At 34.3% G+C, this 14,832-nt stretch overlaps 1 protein-coding gene across 1 annotated transcript in view; it reads left to right on the top strand.

Moving 5' to 3' along the window:
- The window catches only part of LOC114332421 (RNA-binding protein MEX3B), a 296,345-nt gene extending 283,165 nt beyond the window's left edge, over positions 1–13,180 (top strand). Inside the window, exon 2 of the mRNA XM_028282219.2 lies at positions 6,458–13,180. Coding sequence (XP_028138020.1) covers positions 6,458–7,470 — 1,013 coding nt within the window. The 3' untranslated portion in view covers positions 7,471–13,180. The remainder of the gene's footprint in view (positions 1–6,457) is intronic.
- The last annotated feature ends 1,652 nt before the right edge of the window (positions 13,181–14,832 follow it).

Here is a 14,832-nt window from a genome sequence, read left to right as displayed (position 1 = left end):
AAACAAAGCTATAAACACCTAGTATGTGAGTGATGTTTTCAGTGATTTCCCATTTAAAATCGAACGAGTAGGTAGAGTAGCTACAAGTGCAAGCGAGGCAATTTCTACGTAGCATGCGTTAAAACGCATGTATTAGGCACGGGAAACACTATGTGTTTATAGATTTGTTTAACAATAAAAAAATTAATTTTTAGCAATGCATATAATCAAAACCGATATAATTTGACTTAAACTTTCAAATGCGGTAAGCAGAATTGCTACTTTATTTTTTAATCAAAAGTTATTCGGGTTCAAAAATTGCGATTTTTCGATTTTTTGAAAGTTCAACCGCGGTTATCTAGAAAACTATGCATTCTACGAAAAAACTTGTAGAGATATTTTTTGCTTAAAATGACCCAAAAAATACAAAAAGATGTTTTGTTTTGCGAGAAATAGCTGTTATGTAATTCCTCAAGTTCTTTGTCTATAACAATCTTATCGACATCCGGATCAACTGTTACCCAAAAAATTCGTATTCTACGGGTCAAAATATATAAAGAAAACTTGGGTAAGTCCATCTGAATTAAGGAGGCCGTTGTACCCCCCCTGGCGACAGGACTAATTCCTTTAGCCAAAAATTTATAATTTGAGACATTATTAACATAATTTTATGCATTATTAACATAATGCATACCATTAGTTATTTAACATTAATAATGCATTAATCAAACTTTAATTAATTGATAGTAATAATGCATTATTAGCATAATAATTGCTCAGTTTATACATTATTTGAAAACGATTTTAGGATTAGAAATCCAAACATCAAAATTTGAGACAAGAAAATTTCGATTTTTTTCGATGTGTATGTTTTGTTCACTTGACTTCAGTTATAGGTTGTAGATTGCATCGAAATATCTCGCGTTGTGTACATTGTGGACAGTGGGCATGTATCCTACATTATCCTACATCGATGTTTGCAGATTTCAAAAAGGTTTTAGCTCATACTATCAATCACTTCTGGACGAGTACTTCACTAAGTACTTAAACCTGTTTGTCTCTGCGCCGCACATTCTCGCGTGCTGTACCTTTGTCGGTTCTTGTTTAGCTTCATAGATTCCAAACTCGATTTGGAACTCGAGATTCCAAAGGAATAAAGTTTCTTGCTACCTGAGATTGCTTTGTTTCTCCCTTTTTTTGTCAGTTTTTTTTGTGTTTCAAATCCATTCGTGTACCACAATCTAAGAAGTGGATGATCGTTCTCGGCCGAGCTTGCACGCCGGATAAAGCTGAAGGAAAACATAGTATCGTCTGACACCTAGAGTTGTGCAGTCTTTAGGGTTCCATTCAGTTATACACTCACTTCCCATACGCAAGGTGACGCGCAACTTGAAGTGACCACGATCGAGCATGAAGAGTTTCTTTATTAGGACATGGTCCCGCGTTTCTGGTAGGAGTTCGTTATCTGAGTTTTGAATAGGCAACTGTACCACTGGACTGACAGAAAAAATTCGAAGTCACGAGTGAAATATAATTTGACGATGGATGTTTCCGTGAACGGTCATTATTGATCCACATTGGAAGATGTAAAGACGCCAAAACAACCGAAATATTGAAATGGTAAAACTGAAATTAACGTTTATATCTGGGTTGACACTAAGTGCGTAACCTTATACTATTTATATTAAAGTGTCTTTTTTATAATTGATTTTCATATAATAGTGATTTTTTTATAATTTTTGGACGGTAATAGACATAAATTTGTCAAGTGAATAAATCTGAAGCTTATTTCCTACTTCCTTTTATCAATTATGCAGCTCTATTTAAAAACCAATTGCACATAATGTTTAGTACTAATTATTAATAAGCCGGTCCTGTATGTGGTGCTGCAACGAAAATAAAGAAACTTCTTGTTTTCAGCTGGTTTCATATTAATTATTCAAAAGGGGCTATTTATAAACTTAATGGCGGTTATCGGCTCTTTGTAATTTAAATTTACAACATTATTATCAGATTTAAGAGAAATATAAACAATGTTTAATTTGATCAATGATATTGAGGATCGATGAGACAAGTTCAGCCGTTGTCTTGACATTTTATAGACCAGATTTTAGCAATAAGACGTCTTCGGTGTACCCATTTGTTTTTTTTTGCCAAAAAAGAGTATATGGAAATGGACATCAGTTATAAAATTGTTTATACTTTACTATTTTTGTTGGGAATAAGTCACAATTTTACTTTAAAATTACGTTTATTTGACGTTTCGATTTCCACTTCAGAAATCGTTCTGAAAATCTTTAGAATTCTGCTTCGGCCGTCATCATGTTAACAATTTCTTGAAACCTTTCACTCTCGGCTGTTGCGCGAATTAAGTCTTCTGCTGTGGAACCACACCATTGTCTAATATGACGCAGCTATGAAAGTTTGTTTCGACCAATCCAGCTCTTTCCCTTCACTGTAGTGGATGATACATATTTAGGTCTTGTAGTGGTGACAGTAGATTGGTAACAAATATATGTATTTGGGTGATCCTGCAGTATGTCGTGGGACTTGTTAAACACAGAAAAATAATTTCTTCTTTTACAGTAGAGCTTTGCAGAGCCTTAGAACTTTTGATTGAAGGCGCTAAATCTTGTTTAGGTTTGTTTCGTTGGAAGTTCCCCAGATATTTATGCAATACGTCCAGATGCATTTCAGTGCACATTTGTAAATAAGCACTTCGTTGCCTAGGCTTAGGCGTGGCTTTTAATTTATGAATCAGTACATCTTTCTGTATATGAGTTTAAGTGACAGTCGTTTGTTCCAAATATGCTTATGCCATGTAAGGCGGCTGTCTAGCTAAATCTCATAGTGGTAGGGGAGCCCAAGCGGGGATTTTTGCAGTTACTCGAGCTCGTCAGAAAATCACATGGGGAGAAACCTTGTACCCTGTAAATGTACCCCTATCATATATTGGATCTTAATACAGGGGAGTTCGTTAAGGGGGGTTCGAAAAAAAATCTCTCCTTAGAAAAACTCGAAATCGTCAGATTAAGATAAGATAAGGTAAGTTAAGTGGATGCAGAACAATGTATATTTCAAAAATCTGACGGTTTCAGCGGGGCGTAACAAAATGGGTGAGTCACAAGAAAAAAGCGAATATTTCTTGAAACAAACGTCGAGATCGAAAAACTAAAAAATACCTGTTCAATATTTTTCAAAAATCTATCGAATGATACCAAACACGACACCCTACGGAGAGTGATGGGGGGTAAATTTTAAATTTTAAATAGGAACCCCGCAATATTTCGCGAAACGAAATGAACATCAGATCGAAAAACTACAAAATACACGACGTATTCAATATTTTTGAAAACCAAATCTCTCGAATGACACCAAACACGACCCCCCGGAGGTGGGGTGGGGGGTTACTTTAAAATATTAAATAGGAGCCCCCATTTTTTATTACAGATTTGGATTCCTTAAGTAAAAATAAACAACTTTTTGAAAAAACGATTGTTGGAAATGGAAAATTAAATTAAAGAATGGAAGGTCCCCACTTAAATGGAAAACCTTACTTAACTTTTTTTGGTTTTTGGACCTAATCTTCACAACCCTTATAGGTCCCCTTAACGCTCGAGTAACTGCAAATTTAGCATACTTTTCTCCCCTACTCCCTATATTGTATTGTTTTACGTCACTTTTTATTAGAAGTGAAGTGTTGTTACAGGTTTGATCAAAGGCATTGATCATCTTCCTTAGTGTAAACGTAATGTGTGTTAACTTGGAGCTATTAGCTTTAACTACCTACACAGTTTGAACCATATTTCAAGTCTATTTAGGTGACTTTGTAGTATCTAAGTCAAAAATTATCTTTGACCACAATAGTGAGACTACAGCAACCAGGAGGTGACCAATTTTTTATGTCAGATACGAACAATTTGATACAAAGCGATTGGATGTAAGGTAGGAAAAACTGACTGGCTGCTATTCCTGATGTGTGAGATTAGTGTCAGCAAACTTTTTAAGATTAATGATACCGTTAGAAAAGATAAGACATCCTTTTTGAATAGCAGCACAACTAAAAGAAATTACAAGAAACTAATAACTTATTATCTTCAGTTTACGACATAAAGCTTCATGACGCCTCGCACTGATGGATCACCCGTTATTATTACAAAAACAGCGTTCATGTGATCTACTTATATGAGAAATTTCGATCTGAAGTGCATAACATGACGGTAATCTTCAACTAGGAGCCGCGATGCAATTCTCATGCAGTCTGGGCAACGGTTACAGGCGCCCGCGCACAAGGTAAATGCATCTGACCTGGCGGCAGGTTGAAGGGCGACGTCGCCGTGGTCGAAAGGGGGCCCAGAAGGGGGGTCGATAGTCGCACTTCCGTTCTTCTAAGAAGAGACGCTCTTCTAATTTTTTAGTGTCTGAAGTTGACACCGCATCGTGGGAATGTTTGCGCTTACGGCGTATGATTGTTCGCCTGCACGGAGTGGTGGACGATCTAAAGAGAACTTTATGTTAACGACCGTCGTATGTTGTGATCAAATCTAGATGAACTATCATGTTTTCTTAAGGAAATCCGTTAAGCTGGTTTATGGCGATCCAGCTCATTCTACAGTTCTTTTAAAGTCCTCCCTTTTTAGCACTTTATTTCTTGTAATAAGGTACAGGGGTGCCCAAGTTGCTGGACTAACTGTTCCCTATTTTTACTTTCTTTTGTGTAACGATATTTCAAGTGGCAGTCTGATTTCTCACATTTCTATTTATTTTTTTTTCTAATAATATTCTATTTCTGTCCGTTACTAATCTATTCACTCGTCTATTAAGAATTCTAAGGGCCGATTTCTCATATCGAGTTAAACTCCAGTTTAACCTGAACTTCTAGTGAACACCAGTTTAAAGTCAAAATCGTCTTTCCCAATTCACGTTAACCAGTGGCAGTTTAAACTACGTTCAGCTTGAACGCTAAAATTCGGGCGTTCACAACCCAGTTCAGACGATTTTAAGGATTACGCATGCGTTGTATTATTGCAACTTGACATGAAACGCTGTCACAATATAAATATAACCTATTATATAAAGCATGACGATAAACGATAACATTATTCTTATTAGATTTATTTATAATTATTAAAATGACTGTTTGACTATAAATACTTAAATTTAACTTTATTCAGAAACAGCATAAAAAAAGGTCATACAAAATGGCTATAGTTTTACCTTTTGCCATCTATTTGCATTTCTAGAAAGCTGTAGAACGTGAACTGACAATGAGAATTGCATTTCCAAACAAAACCGAAGTTCAAGGATGAACCTCAGTCAATTGAACTATTATAGATCAACTCAGGTATGAGAAATCGACCCTAAAATGATTACTAAAATTACATCTACTAAAATTACGTCTACTAATTTGATATTTAAATTATTATTCCAATCGATTATAACATCTAGAAGCCAATAGAAGAGATTTTGACAAATGACAGATATGCAAATAATGCCTGGGATAATGAACACAATGGAGACCATGGGACAGAGTACAAAGGAAGATGCATGTATTTTATCATACAGAGTACCTATGCAACACACAATACTAATATTCCCAGGAACAGAACCGCACAAAGCACATCAAAATAATGCAGAAACACATACCTACACTAATCAGAATTTGATGTACCATAGAGTATAAAAAATCCACCCTCATATGGCTCAAAGTATGGCTGTTGCCTACAACACCACGACCAAGTATGTCAACTTCATTTTGATAATACATAATCTCATCAACATCATAACATGACGGTTATATACTCTTGTTTGACGCAATTTTCTTAATCGTTTTGGAAAAGGATTTCAAGAAATATAATTGTCATTATTGTCTGTAATTGTGTATAATTGTCATTGTAATATTAATATCAACTGTGACTACTCTCATATCAACATAATATTTATATTTTGTCAGATCTATTAATCATTTTAATACTTAGGTATTATTTTATCGTAGATTTTCAACTTTGTCTATTACAGCTTTATTGCCTCTTTGTAGTAGTGCTTTGGTAATTTTTCATATCGATCTTTCAGAATAAGAAAATAATTCTAATGGAATCATAACTTAATATAGATCAATTACTTATACATACTCTCAGATCGTTTCGAGTTTACTATTTTTGAATGCAGCACCGTCTATAACAGATCCAGTGTTACTGGTTTGTTCACATAATAACTTTATTAGATTTTATTTTTAATTCTACACCCTGTATAACATAAATTATGGACCATGAGACCTGGTCGAATTATTTATTAACACAAAGTCCATTCACCCAATATCTATTGTCTTCACCGCGGTGAACTTCTTACCTGGACTTGCGGTTGGGTATACCGACACCCCAGACATTATAATTAAAGACTACACGAAAACCCGAAAAAATTATATTTAATTTAACAAGATACTTTGGCAAATCTCTAATTTAGTTTCTTTTTGTTTCAGGCTGCAAAATCAAGGCTCTCCGTGCGAAGACCAACACTTACATCAAGACTCCGGTTAGAGGCGAAGAACCGGTGTTCGTCGTGACAGGACGCAAGGAAGATGTCGCCAAAGCCAAACGAGAAATCCTTTCAGCAGCAGAGCATTTCTCACAGATTAGAGCTTCCCGAAAAAACAATTTAGCTGGATTAGGATCAGGCGCCAGCACACCACCAGGCCCACCAGCTAATATCCCCGGTCACGTTACCATCCAAGTAAGAGTACCTTACCGCGTAGTCGGTTTGGTAGTCGGGCCCAAGGGGGCTACCATCAAGAGAATCCAACATCAAACTCACACATACATCGTCACACCCAGCCGTGATAAAGAACCAGTATTTGAAGTTACCGGATTGCCAGAAAGTGTAGAATCAGCCAGAAGAGAAATCGAAGCTCACATCGCCATGCGTACTGGTAATGGAACTACCATCAACGGCTTGCAGGCTTTAAACGGCTTGGACGATAATGATCTGATTGCTTCCTTGTATAAATCTGGTCTGAGTTCCCTTCTCAATTACATGGAGCCCACTACAGATAATCCATTTCCGACAATGACATCTTCAACCGGTAGCAGTGGAGCTTTTTCTAGTTCAGGATCCTGCTCAAGCAGTTCCTCAAGCAGTGGCGGCAGGGACCTCGGAGCGATCTGGAGCTCCAATGACAGAGATGAAGGTCTAGGCGATTCCCCTAGCTTTGATACATCCACAGCTCTGTCGAGCATCTGGTCATATCCAACTGTGTCAGCTCCCTCGAGACCATCACCAGCCAACAGCACAAGCCCCGCAGATTCATTGCTCAGCTCAACCACCAAATGCTTAGTGTGCACCGATGCCAAAGTAACGCACGCATTGGTACCCTGCGGCCATAACTTCTTCTGCATGGATTGTGCGACTAGAGTATGTGAGGGCAGCGAGTCTCAATGTCCAGTTTGCTCCCTTCCTGCTATACAAGCGATCCGCATCTACTCGCCCAACCCTTAAGCCCATCATCGGCCACTGATCGATCTCGCTCCAACCACCTCCGCATTCCCTGGGCGCGTATGCCCCGTGTTCAACTTCAGCTTCGGTACCGCTCTTAACTTCACCCTCACGAACATACAACGAATGCTAAATTTTCTACTTTTAGTCTTAGTTTCTTTTCCTATACTTTCGGAATCACTTTTTTGTTTTATATTTTGTTATTTTAGGTATAAACTTTATTTTAATCGGTGTGTAGTTAAGAGACTGACCGAATTGAAGTGTAGTCATCTTCTAATGCCAGTTTAAACAGTTTCTTTTATATTGTATCACGGTTTTGATAGTATTAGAGTTATATTGGTTTATTTTATATTTTTACTTTTGTGTATGTATTCTAATTTCGTCGTTTATAAGCGTAAACATAAAAAAGACAAGACGCTACACTACAATTAGAATTTTATGATACCGGTAAGTGTTTCGTTATTTTTTTAAATATATTTTTTTAAGTTTCGCCATGTGAAGTGTCACATTATGAAAGTCTGAAAACAGCAATTCTCAAAATATTATTTAAGATATAAAACTGAAAAATTTTAATATAATATATGGATAAAAAACATAGCAAAAATAATAAAAAATATATATGATAACTGAAGTGAGAATTAGTTTGGTAGTCTGAAAGAAAGATGCCTGGTTGTGCGGTGAGAATAATGCAAATTTAGCAAGGTTGGAAGCAGGGGCCACTAAACATATCGCTGCCAACATCCTGTACATTCTTATTCATCTGCAATAACAAAGTGGTTCCATTGAATTTAATTCTTGAACAAATTTTGCTATTTATGGCCACAACAATGACTGGATACCACCTTACGAACATAATTTAACAATTATCAATTAACGCCTTAATATAGTTTTCCCAAACTGTACCTATATCTTGTTGAATTCTATTATTTACAAATACATACTATCATTAAGTAATAGTAGACCCGCAATTTTATTAGTTTTAATAACTAAACGCAATTTTTTGATTTTATGAAAATTTTGACCAGTATTAACACTTAATAAATCCTTTTGACTGCGCCAATTTTGTTAAAGTTACATATAATATTAGCGGGAGCGTTCATTTTGCAAGATTTTGAGAATGTGGGATATTGGCGGCGTCTGGAGATTGGTAGGGGGCCTTACGGCTGTGATCAATGCCAAAACTGCCACTCGCCGCTTCGCAAGTCGTCGGAAAGGAGTTCACCCCCCTAATAACGAAATACATATCCCTTATTGTTAGTTGATCAGTGGTTGTTGCTATTGTTCTGTTATGTGATGTGATACATATATTTCTATATTTCTATAAGTTGTGAGAGATTTTATAATGTAATATAAATTATTTATATTGTGTAACTCTACTGGAACACCGGCAGTCTTGCGATGCGGCTTTTGATAGTTGTATAACAAACTAAAAATTATGCCCCAACAGGGCCCATCAGCTAAATATTTATTAGATAAATTTCAATTTTGGTCCAACTTGAAAGGTTCGTCAATTCTTGGGGATTTTTGGCTTAGGCTTGTGATTATTTATGGCAGCATCATTACTACGTAGAAGTATTAAGATTCTTAAACCCCCAAACTGTATATCTAAAAAAAAAAAGATATAGCCCACGATCAATTTTGTTCAGTATTTTAACTTTCATTCAGAAGTATTAAATTCTGTTTTGATTATCCCAGTGAAAAGTATTTAATAAGTATTATTGTGATTAGATCAGCTTTTTGTATCAAAATATTAAGAATTGATCACATATAGAATTTACGAACCTATAAATACAGAAGAGGCGCCCACAAATCACGTGGTTAAAGAATAATAAGAAACACAAATAGTAATGACATAAATGTAAAAATCTTTATTTTGTTCCATTTCAAATTTTGATTATCTTTAACTGGTTGGAGATCTAACCAACGGAGTGCTATGTAGGGCAGCCCTTTATGAACAAAATTAAATATTAAAATAATATAGAATTTAGCGTGGCCCCCTTTCCTGCGTCACTTGCTTGGATCCTTCAGTATTCACATGTCACCCCTTACCCCGGTTCGTCCGGGTTGTTTTTTTCGTGCATTTCTCCCCTTGCCTGCACTTTTTTTAGTAGACAATTTAGGCCTCACCCTAGTGTCGGATTATCCTAGACGACCGATAGTGGGACTATTCATTATCCACTATTTTTAATATGCACACAAAGACATACGATGCGCATAGAAATGATAATGTAAAGGGTAAAGGGCATAGGGTAGTGCTGTTCTGCATATCTACATTACTAATTTTGCATTTATTGTTATTGAAAACATCATTATATTGCAGACAACTAGAGTCTTAAAAGTTGTTGTTTTTTTTTAAATTACAATGTATTTGTTCATGCCCCTACCAAGTATCATCATCCAATATTTAGATATTTTCATTAGACTCATCAGTTTTTTATCTAATGAGCTGTTTTTAGCCCAAAATGTGATTTTTTATTTGAATTTTTAGGTCACTTTTCTATTTACAATAAAGCTCTAGCTATATTTTGTTATTTTTTTAGAAAAATCTAAACTTACAAATCATTATTTTAAAAAGTATCCCTATATGTTTTATTTGTTATATAATATATAACATGTTATATGCTTATATTATAAGTAAACATCTTTTTGACGCATTTTTTATATGTAATGGTTCACACTCTCTAAAAATCATTCTGTCTTTTTTACGACTAACTCATCAGTTTCTATCTTTCACCTTTCTCTTATTTTTCTTCGTCGTCATCTTTATTTTAGTTCCAGTATATGAATTTTTTCTTCCAATTCATTCTATCGTTATTATTGTCACACCACCTTTTTGGACACATTTTGAATATTTACTTTTTATTCCTGCACAGTACTTCTATACCTACATGGAACATATTTTAAAATACATAGTACAGTGGACATATTCTAAAGGTGCCGGTGGGGGATGGCGTCTAGCGCAGTATTATAGTCGGTGTATGAGAGAGAAAGTATTCGAAATAATGAAATAACAAATTTGATATTTATTTCATTATTTCGAATACTTTTTCTCTCATACACCGACTATAATACTGCGCTAGACGCCATCCCCCACCGGTACCTTTAGATTCTATGCACTGTACGTTTGTAATTGTTCTAAACCACTCAAGCTGTATCGTTTGTGGTTCCTTCACAGTGCCACAAGCTCCCTTGAAATTGTTGAGATAATGTGTAAGAAATTATTCAAGCAACTACATCGCACGTATTGTGAAAGCATCATTATGTCTTTGAAGGCGTTTTAGATGTAGTGGTTATGATGTGTCTATGACAGGATAGCCGTTCTCTAGAAAATGGTCTATCGAAACTCGTTGCCTGGCGCAGACTGGCTTTCATGCGCTTATATACCTATTAAATATATATATTAAGAAACTATATTTTGTTTTTATTTATTTTTTTATTGTAGAATTGGAAAAAATCGTTATTAGATATTATATAAATTTATATATATTTTATTATTATTATTGCTTAGCCAGTCTGAGTCAGCCTGAGAATAGTTCGTGACTTAGTTTTGTTTGTACGTTTGTATATAAGTTGTTGTTTTATAACTATAATACCATATTATTACAATTATTATTTTATTTTTTTACATATTTTTGTGAAGATATTTAACTATGAATGTTAGTACAAGTACATGTCCACAGTTGAGTGCAGAATGACTGTTTGAGAGTACGCTGCTGACCTCAACACAACACAGGATTTATTACAAATGGATCCAGATATTCTGGATACCTTTGGTATTGATGCGTGTTCTTTATGTTTAGTCTTAGTGCATTCTAAACTATAAGTTTATAAATATTATTCATTGCAACGATAATTATTTTTTATTAAATTTTACTTATAATTTCTGATCCATTTTAATAAAAATTACCAAATTTTAATAAAGATTATTACATAAATAAATTGCATAGATATATTTTTATAATTGCTTTCAAATTCGTAAGTACTTTAGATCAATTTGGTTTACTCAAAAATTTGTTTTTGCAAATTTTATATCTATTAACGCTTCAAGATTTCACAGAGACTTGCGCATTCACAATAGTTTAGTTTTGTTTCAGAGTGTAAGCTTTTAGAACGGACACACATCTTATGGAAAAAATAAAGTCACTCGAATACAATAAACTTTACATTAATAGATTCGTCTCAAAATTACAGTGATTTTGTATTATTGCGCCAAGTCTAAATTTTAATTAACAAGGGCGTAAATTGTAATTAAAGTTTATCGAAATCACATTTTTGAAGTTTATAAAAGTGTAATTCATAAATATGTACCTACTATTAGTCTAATGCTAATGGCTATTGAAAATAGTTTCCCAGTGTCAGTTTTACAATAGGTGAACAATATACTTTTGTGCTACTGATCAATTTATACCTACTTTATTATCAATAAGATAAGATTAAGCCTTTTGAAGAAAGATTTACAAACTGGCGATTTACAACATCTTTTTTCTCTTTTTGCGCACGTACACTCGCATCTGATTTTATATTTATATCAATTTACGCCCTAATTAAGCAAAATTCAGAGTTGGCGCAATGATATGAAATTACTATAATTTCGAGATGAATCTAGCCATGTTAATTTTATTTCATTTGAAGGACATTATATTTTCCATAAGATGCATGCGGTGTCCTTTATTAATCGAAACAGGTTTTTATTTATCTAAATCTTTACTAATTATTTTAATAAAATTTTCTGTACAACATTGAAAGTTTAATGTGTACTGCTTATCGAGCTTTTACATTTTCTCTAAAATTTTTGACAGTAGTATTTAACAAAATATGACTAGTATTACAATGGTGTTGACAGCTTTTTAAACTAGAGTTAATTTATACAAAAGTATCAACTTTGTATAAAAAAATAACTGTGCGCGTAGCTTGCTTAGATACCTACTTGGAAAGTGTGGTCTTGATGTTAAATCAAGGCTTTGCTTTTACAGCATACGCCTTCAGTTGTACGACATATACGTACTTAATTTATAATTGATATGTTTAGCTCATATATTATATATATAATAGCTCATTCAACTACATGACCAAAATCTACGCAATAAGTATTACAGTATTTCAATAGAGCTACGCAAGTTCATTATTAAATTTAAGAGCATTTCTGGAAGACGAAATATTTGACATTAAAAAATAGTGATCTAAATCGCGCAGTGTCTCCTGCATTGTTATTGTGCTGATCAAAGTAAAAGTATTTTACAAGAACTGTAGATAAGTTTAGTTAGAATGTAGTATGAAGAAGTTTAAAGGTCGAAATTAAATCCTGTGTTGGTTTAAGGGATGCTGTGAATAGTATAATTACATTTTTAATTAGTTATATATTTATATTGATATTTTAGACAAAAAGTATCCTGGAAGTGATTTCTTTTTTGTAATTTTTTATTGGTTTTTGAATATTAAATGTATAAGTGTGTTTTCTATTTAGAAATTTATAAATTAGTACGAATTTTTTAAATAGTGACTGACCTTACGCTTAAGCGGTCTCAATCTAGAGGGCAGTGAAAGTCGGGGGGCGGTAAAATTTTTTCTAATATTTAGATGCTGAGTACGAAACAAGACTACACCGCCGATAGCCACTTTGACTGAACCTTAGAGCGCTAGCAAAATAATAATTAAGATTTTTGACTTTTTTTATATAAATTTAATTGCTACCAAATAAAATTTTCGTGATTTATATTTTTTGTTTTTTTTTATTTTCCTTTTTTTGCTATCTCGGATATGGCAACTGTTTAAACATAAAATTGGTCCTTTAACAAATATTATGTACTAACAGCTCTTTTAAGAAATCTTTCAATAAAATATTAGCCCTTTTTAATTTGAGAATACACCGCACACACAATGTTTTTTAATACCGTTTTCATTGATTGAGTACAATAAACAACCCATGGGACAGTTTTCAAATAATACATAAAATCTTTTAGAAACAGCAGGTTCAGATTTTATAGAAAATGTGATTTTTTTTATCAAGGACCAAAACAGAATTTGAGTCACCACCGCAAACACATAAGGCCCTATACTAGGAATGGAGATATGACAAAAATGTGATGTGAAAACGACAAAACAGCATTCTCGGGATGTGGATTTCTATAAGTCTATCTATCTATCTATCTAATTGGCCTTCTTCGGTCCATCTTTGGACATAGGCCTCCCCAATCCTTTGCCATTCTTCTCTGTCTGTCGCTACAGTTATCCACCTAGAGCCCACGTGCTTCTCGATATCATCTGCCCATCTCATTTGGGGCTTTCCTCTGCTTCGTTTATATTCCGATGGTCTCCAATTTATAAGAATTTTGTTCCGTCGGTCTTCGTTTTGTCTTATAGTGTGTCCGGCAAATCTCCATTTCAGTTTTGCAACTTCTTGTCTAACATCTCTAACTTTGGTTTTCTCTCTTATCCACTCGTTTCTCTTTTTATCCATTAGTCTTATGTGCAACATTTGCTTTTCCATTGCTCTTTGCCTTTTTATGATGTTTCCCATGTTTACTTTTGTAAACGTCCACGTTTGGGAACCATAAGTGAGAACAGGTAGTACGCATCGATTGTATACCTTCGTCTTAGGATATCTTTTGTTTTATCGGGAATTTGGTCTTGCTGTAATTCATATTATCTATTTTTCCGGCTTCTATGTCGAGTTCTTTCATCATTTCAAACAATTCTTTTTTATCGGTTATCAATACGATGTCACCAGCGTATCTTAAGTGGATCAAGCGTTGTCCACAAATTTTTATCCTTTTTCTTTCCATTCTAATCTTTTAAAAATATCTTCCAGAGCCTGATTGAAAAAGTTTCGGTTATATTGGGTCACCCTGTCTCACGCCTCTATAAGTTTCTAATATAATAAAAATAACTTATTTCTCTTTCGTGCGCTCTATGTTCCCCCTGAAGGTATAATCAATCTTACTAGTTCTGTATTACATTTTTCTATGTTACCTGCTATTTGCACCGAATTTTTTCAGCATCATCAGTGACATCATAGCTCGTTATGAGACAAAGCCTTCTTCAGAACAATCCTCTATTCACCACCGTCTCTGGCAACTCTTCTCCATGCTCTAAGTCCAATAGATTTTAAATCTTCCTCCAAGTATCCTCCACTAAATTTAAAATCAAGATGCAGTAGAAATAAACAAACAAAGACACGTTAAATGCTACTAGGAGCACTCCCGAATCATAATTTACAATATATACATTGTAAATCCCAAATCATGATTTCCAAAGTTTATAGATTGTAAATTAAGGTTCGGAAGTGCCCCTAGTAGCATTTAACGTGTCTTGGTTTGCTTTTTTCTACTGCATCTTGAATGTAAATTTAGTATAGATTTCCTAATG

The sequence above is a fragment of the Diabrotica virgifera genome, chromosome 1, assembly GCF_917563875.1.
Source record: "Diabrotica virgifera virgifera chromosome 1, PGI_DIABVI_V3a".
Taxonomy (NCBI): domain Eukaryota; kingdom Metazoa; phylum Arthropoda; class Insecta; order Coleoptera; family Chrysomelidae; genus Diabrotica; species Diabrotica virgifera.
This window is presented reverse-complemented; position numbering and strand designations above follow the sequence as displayed.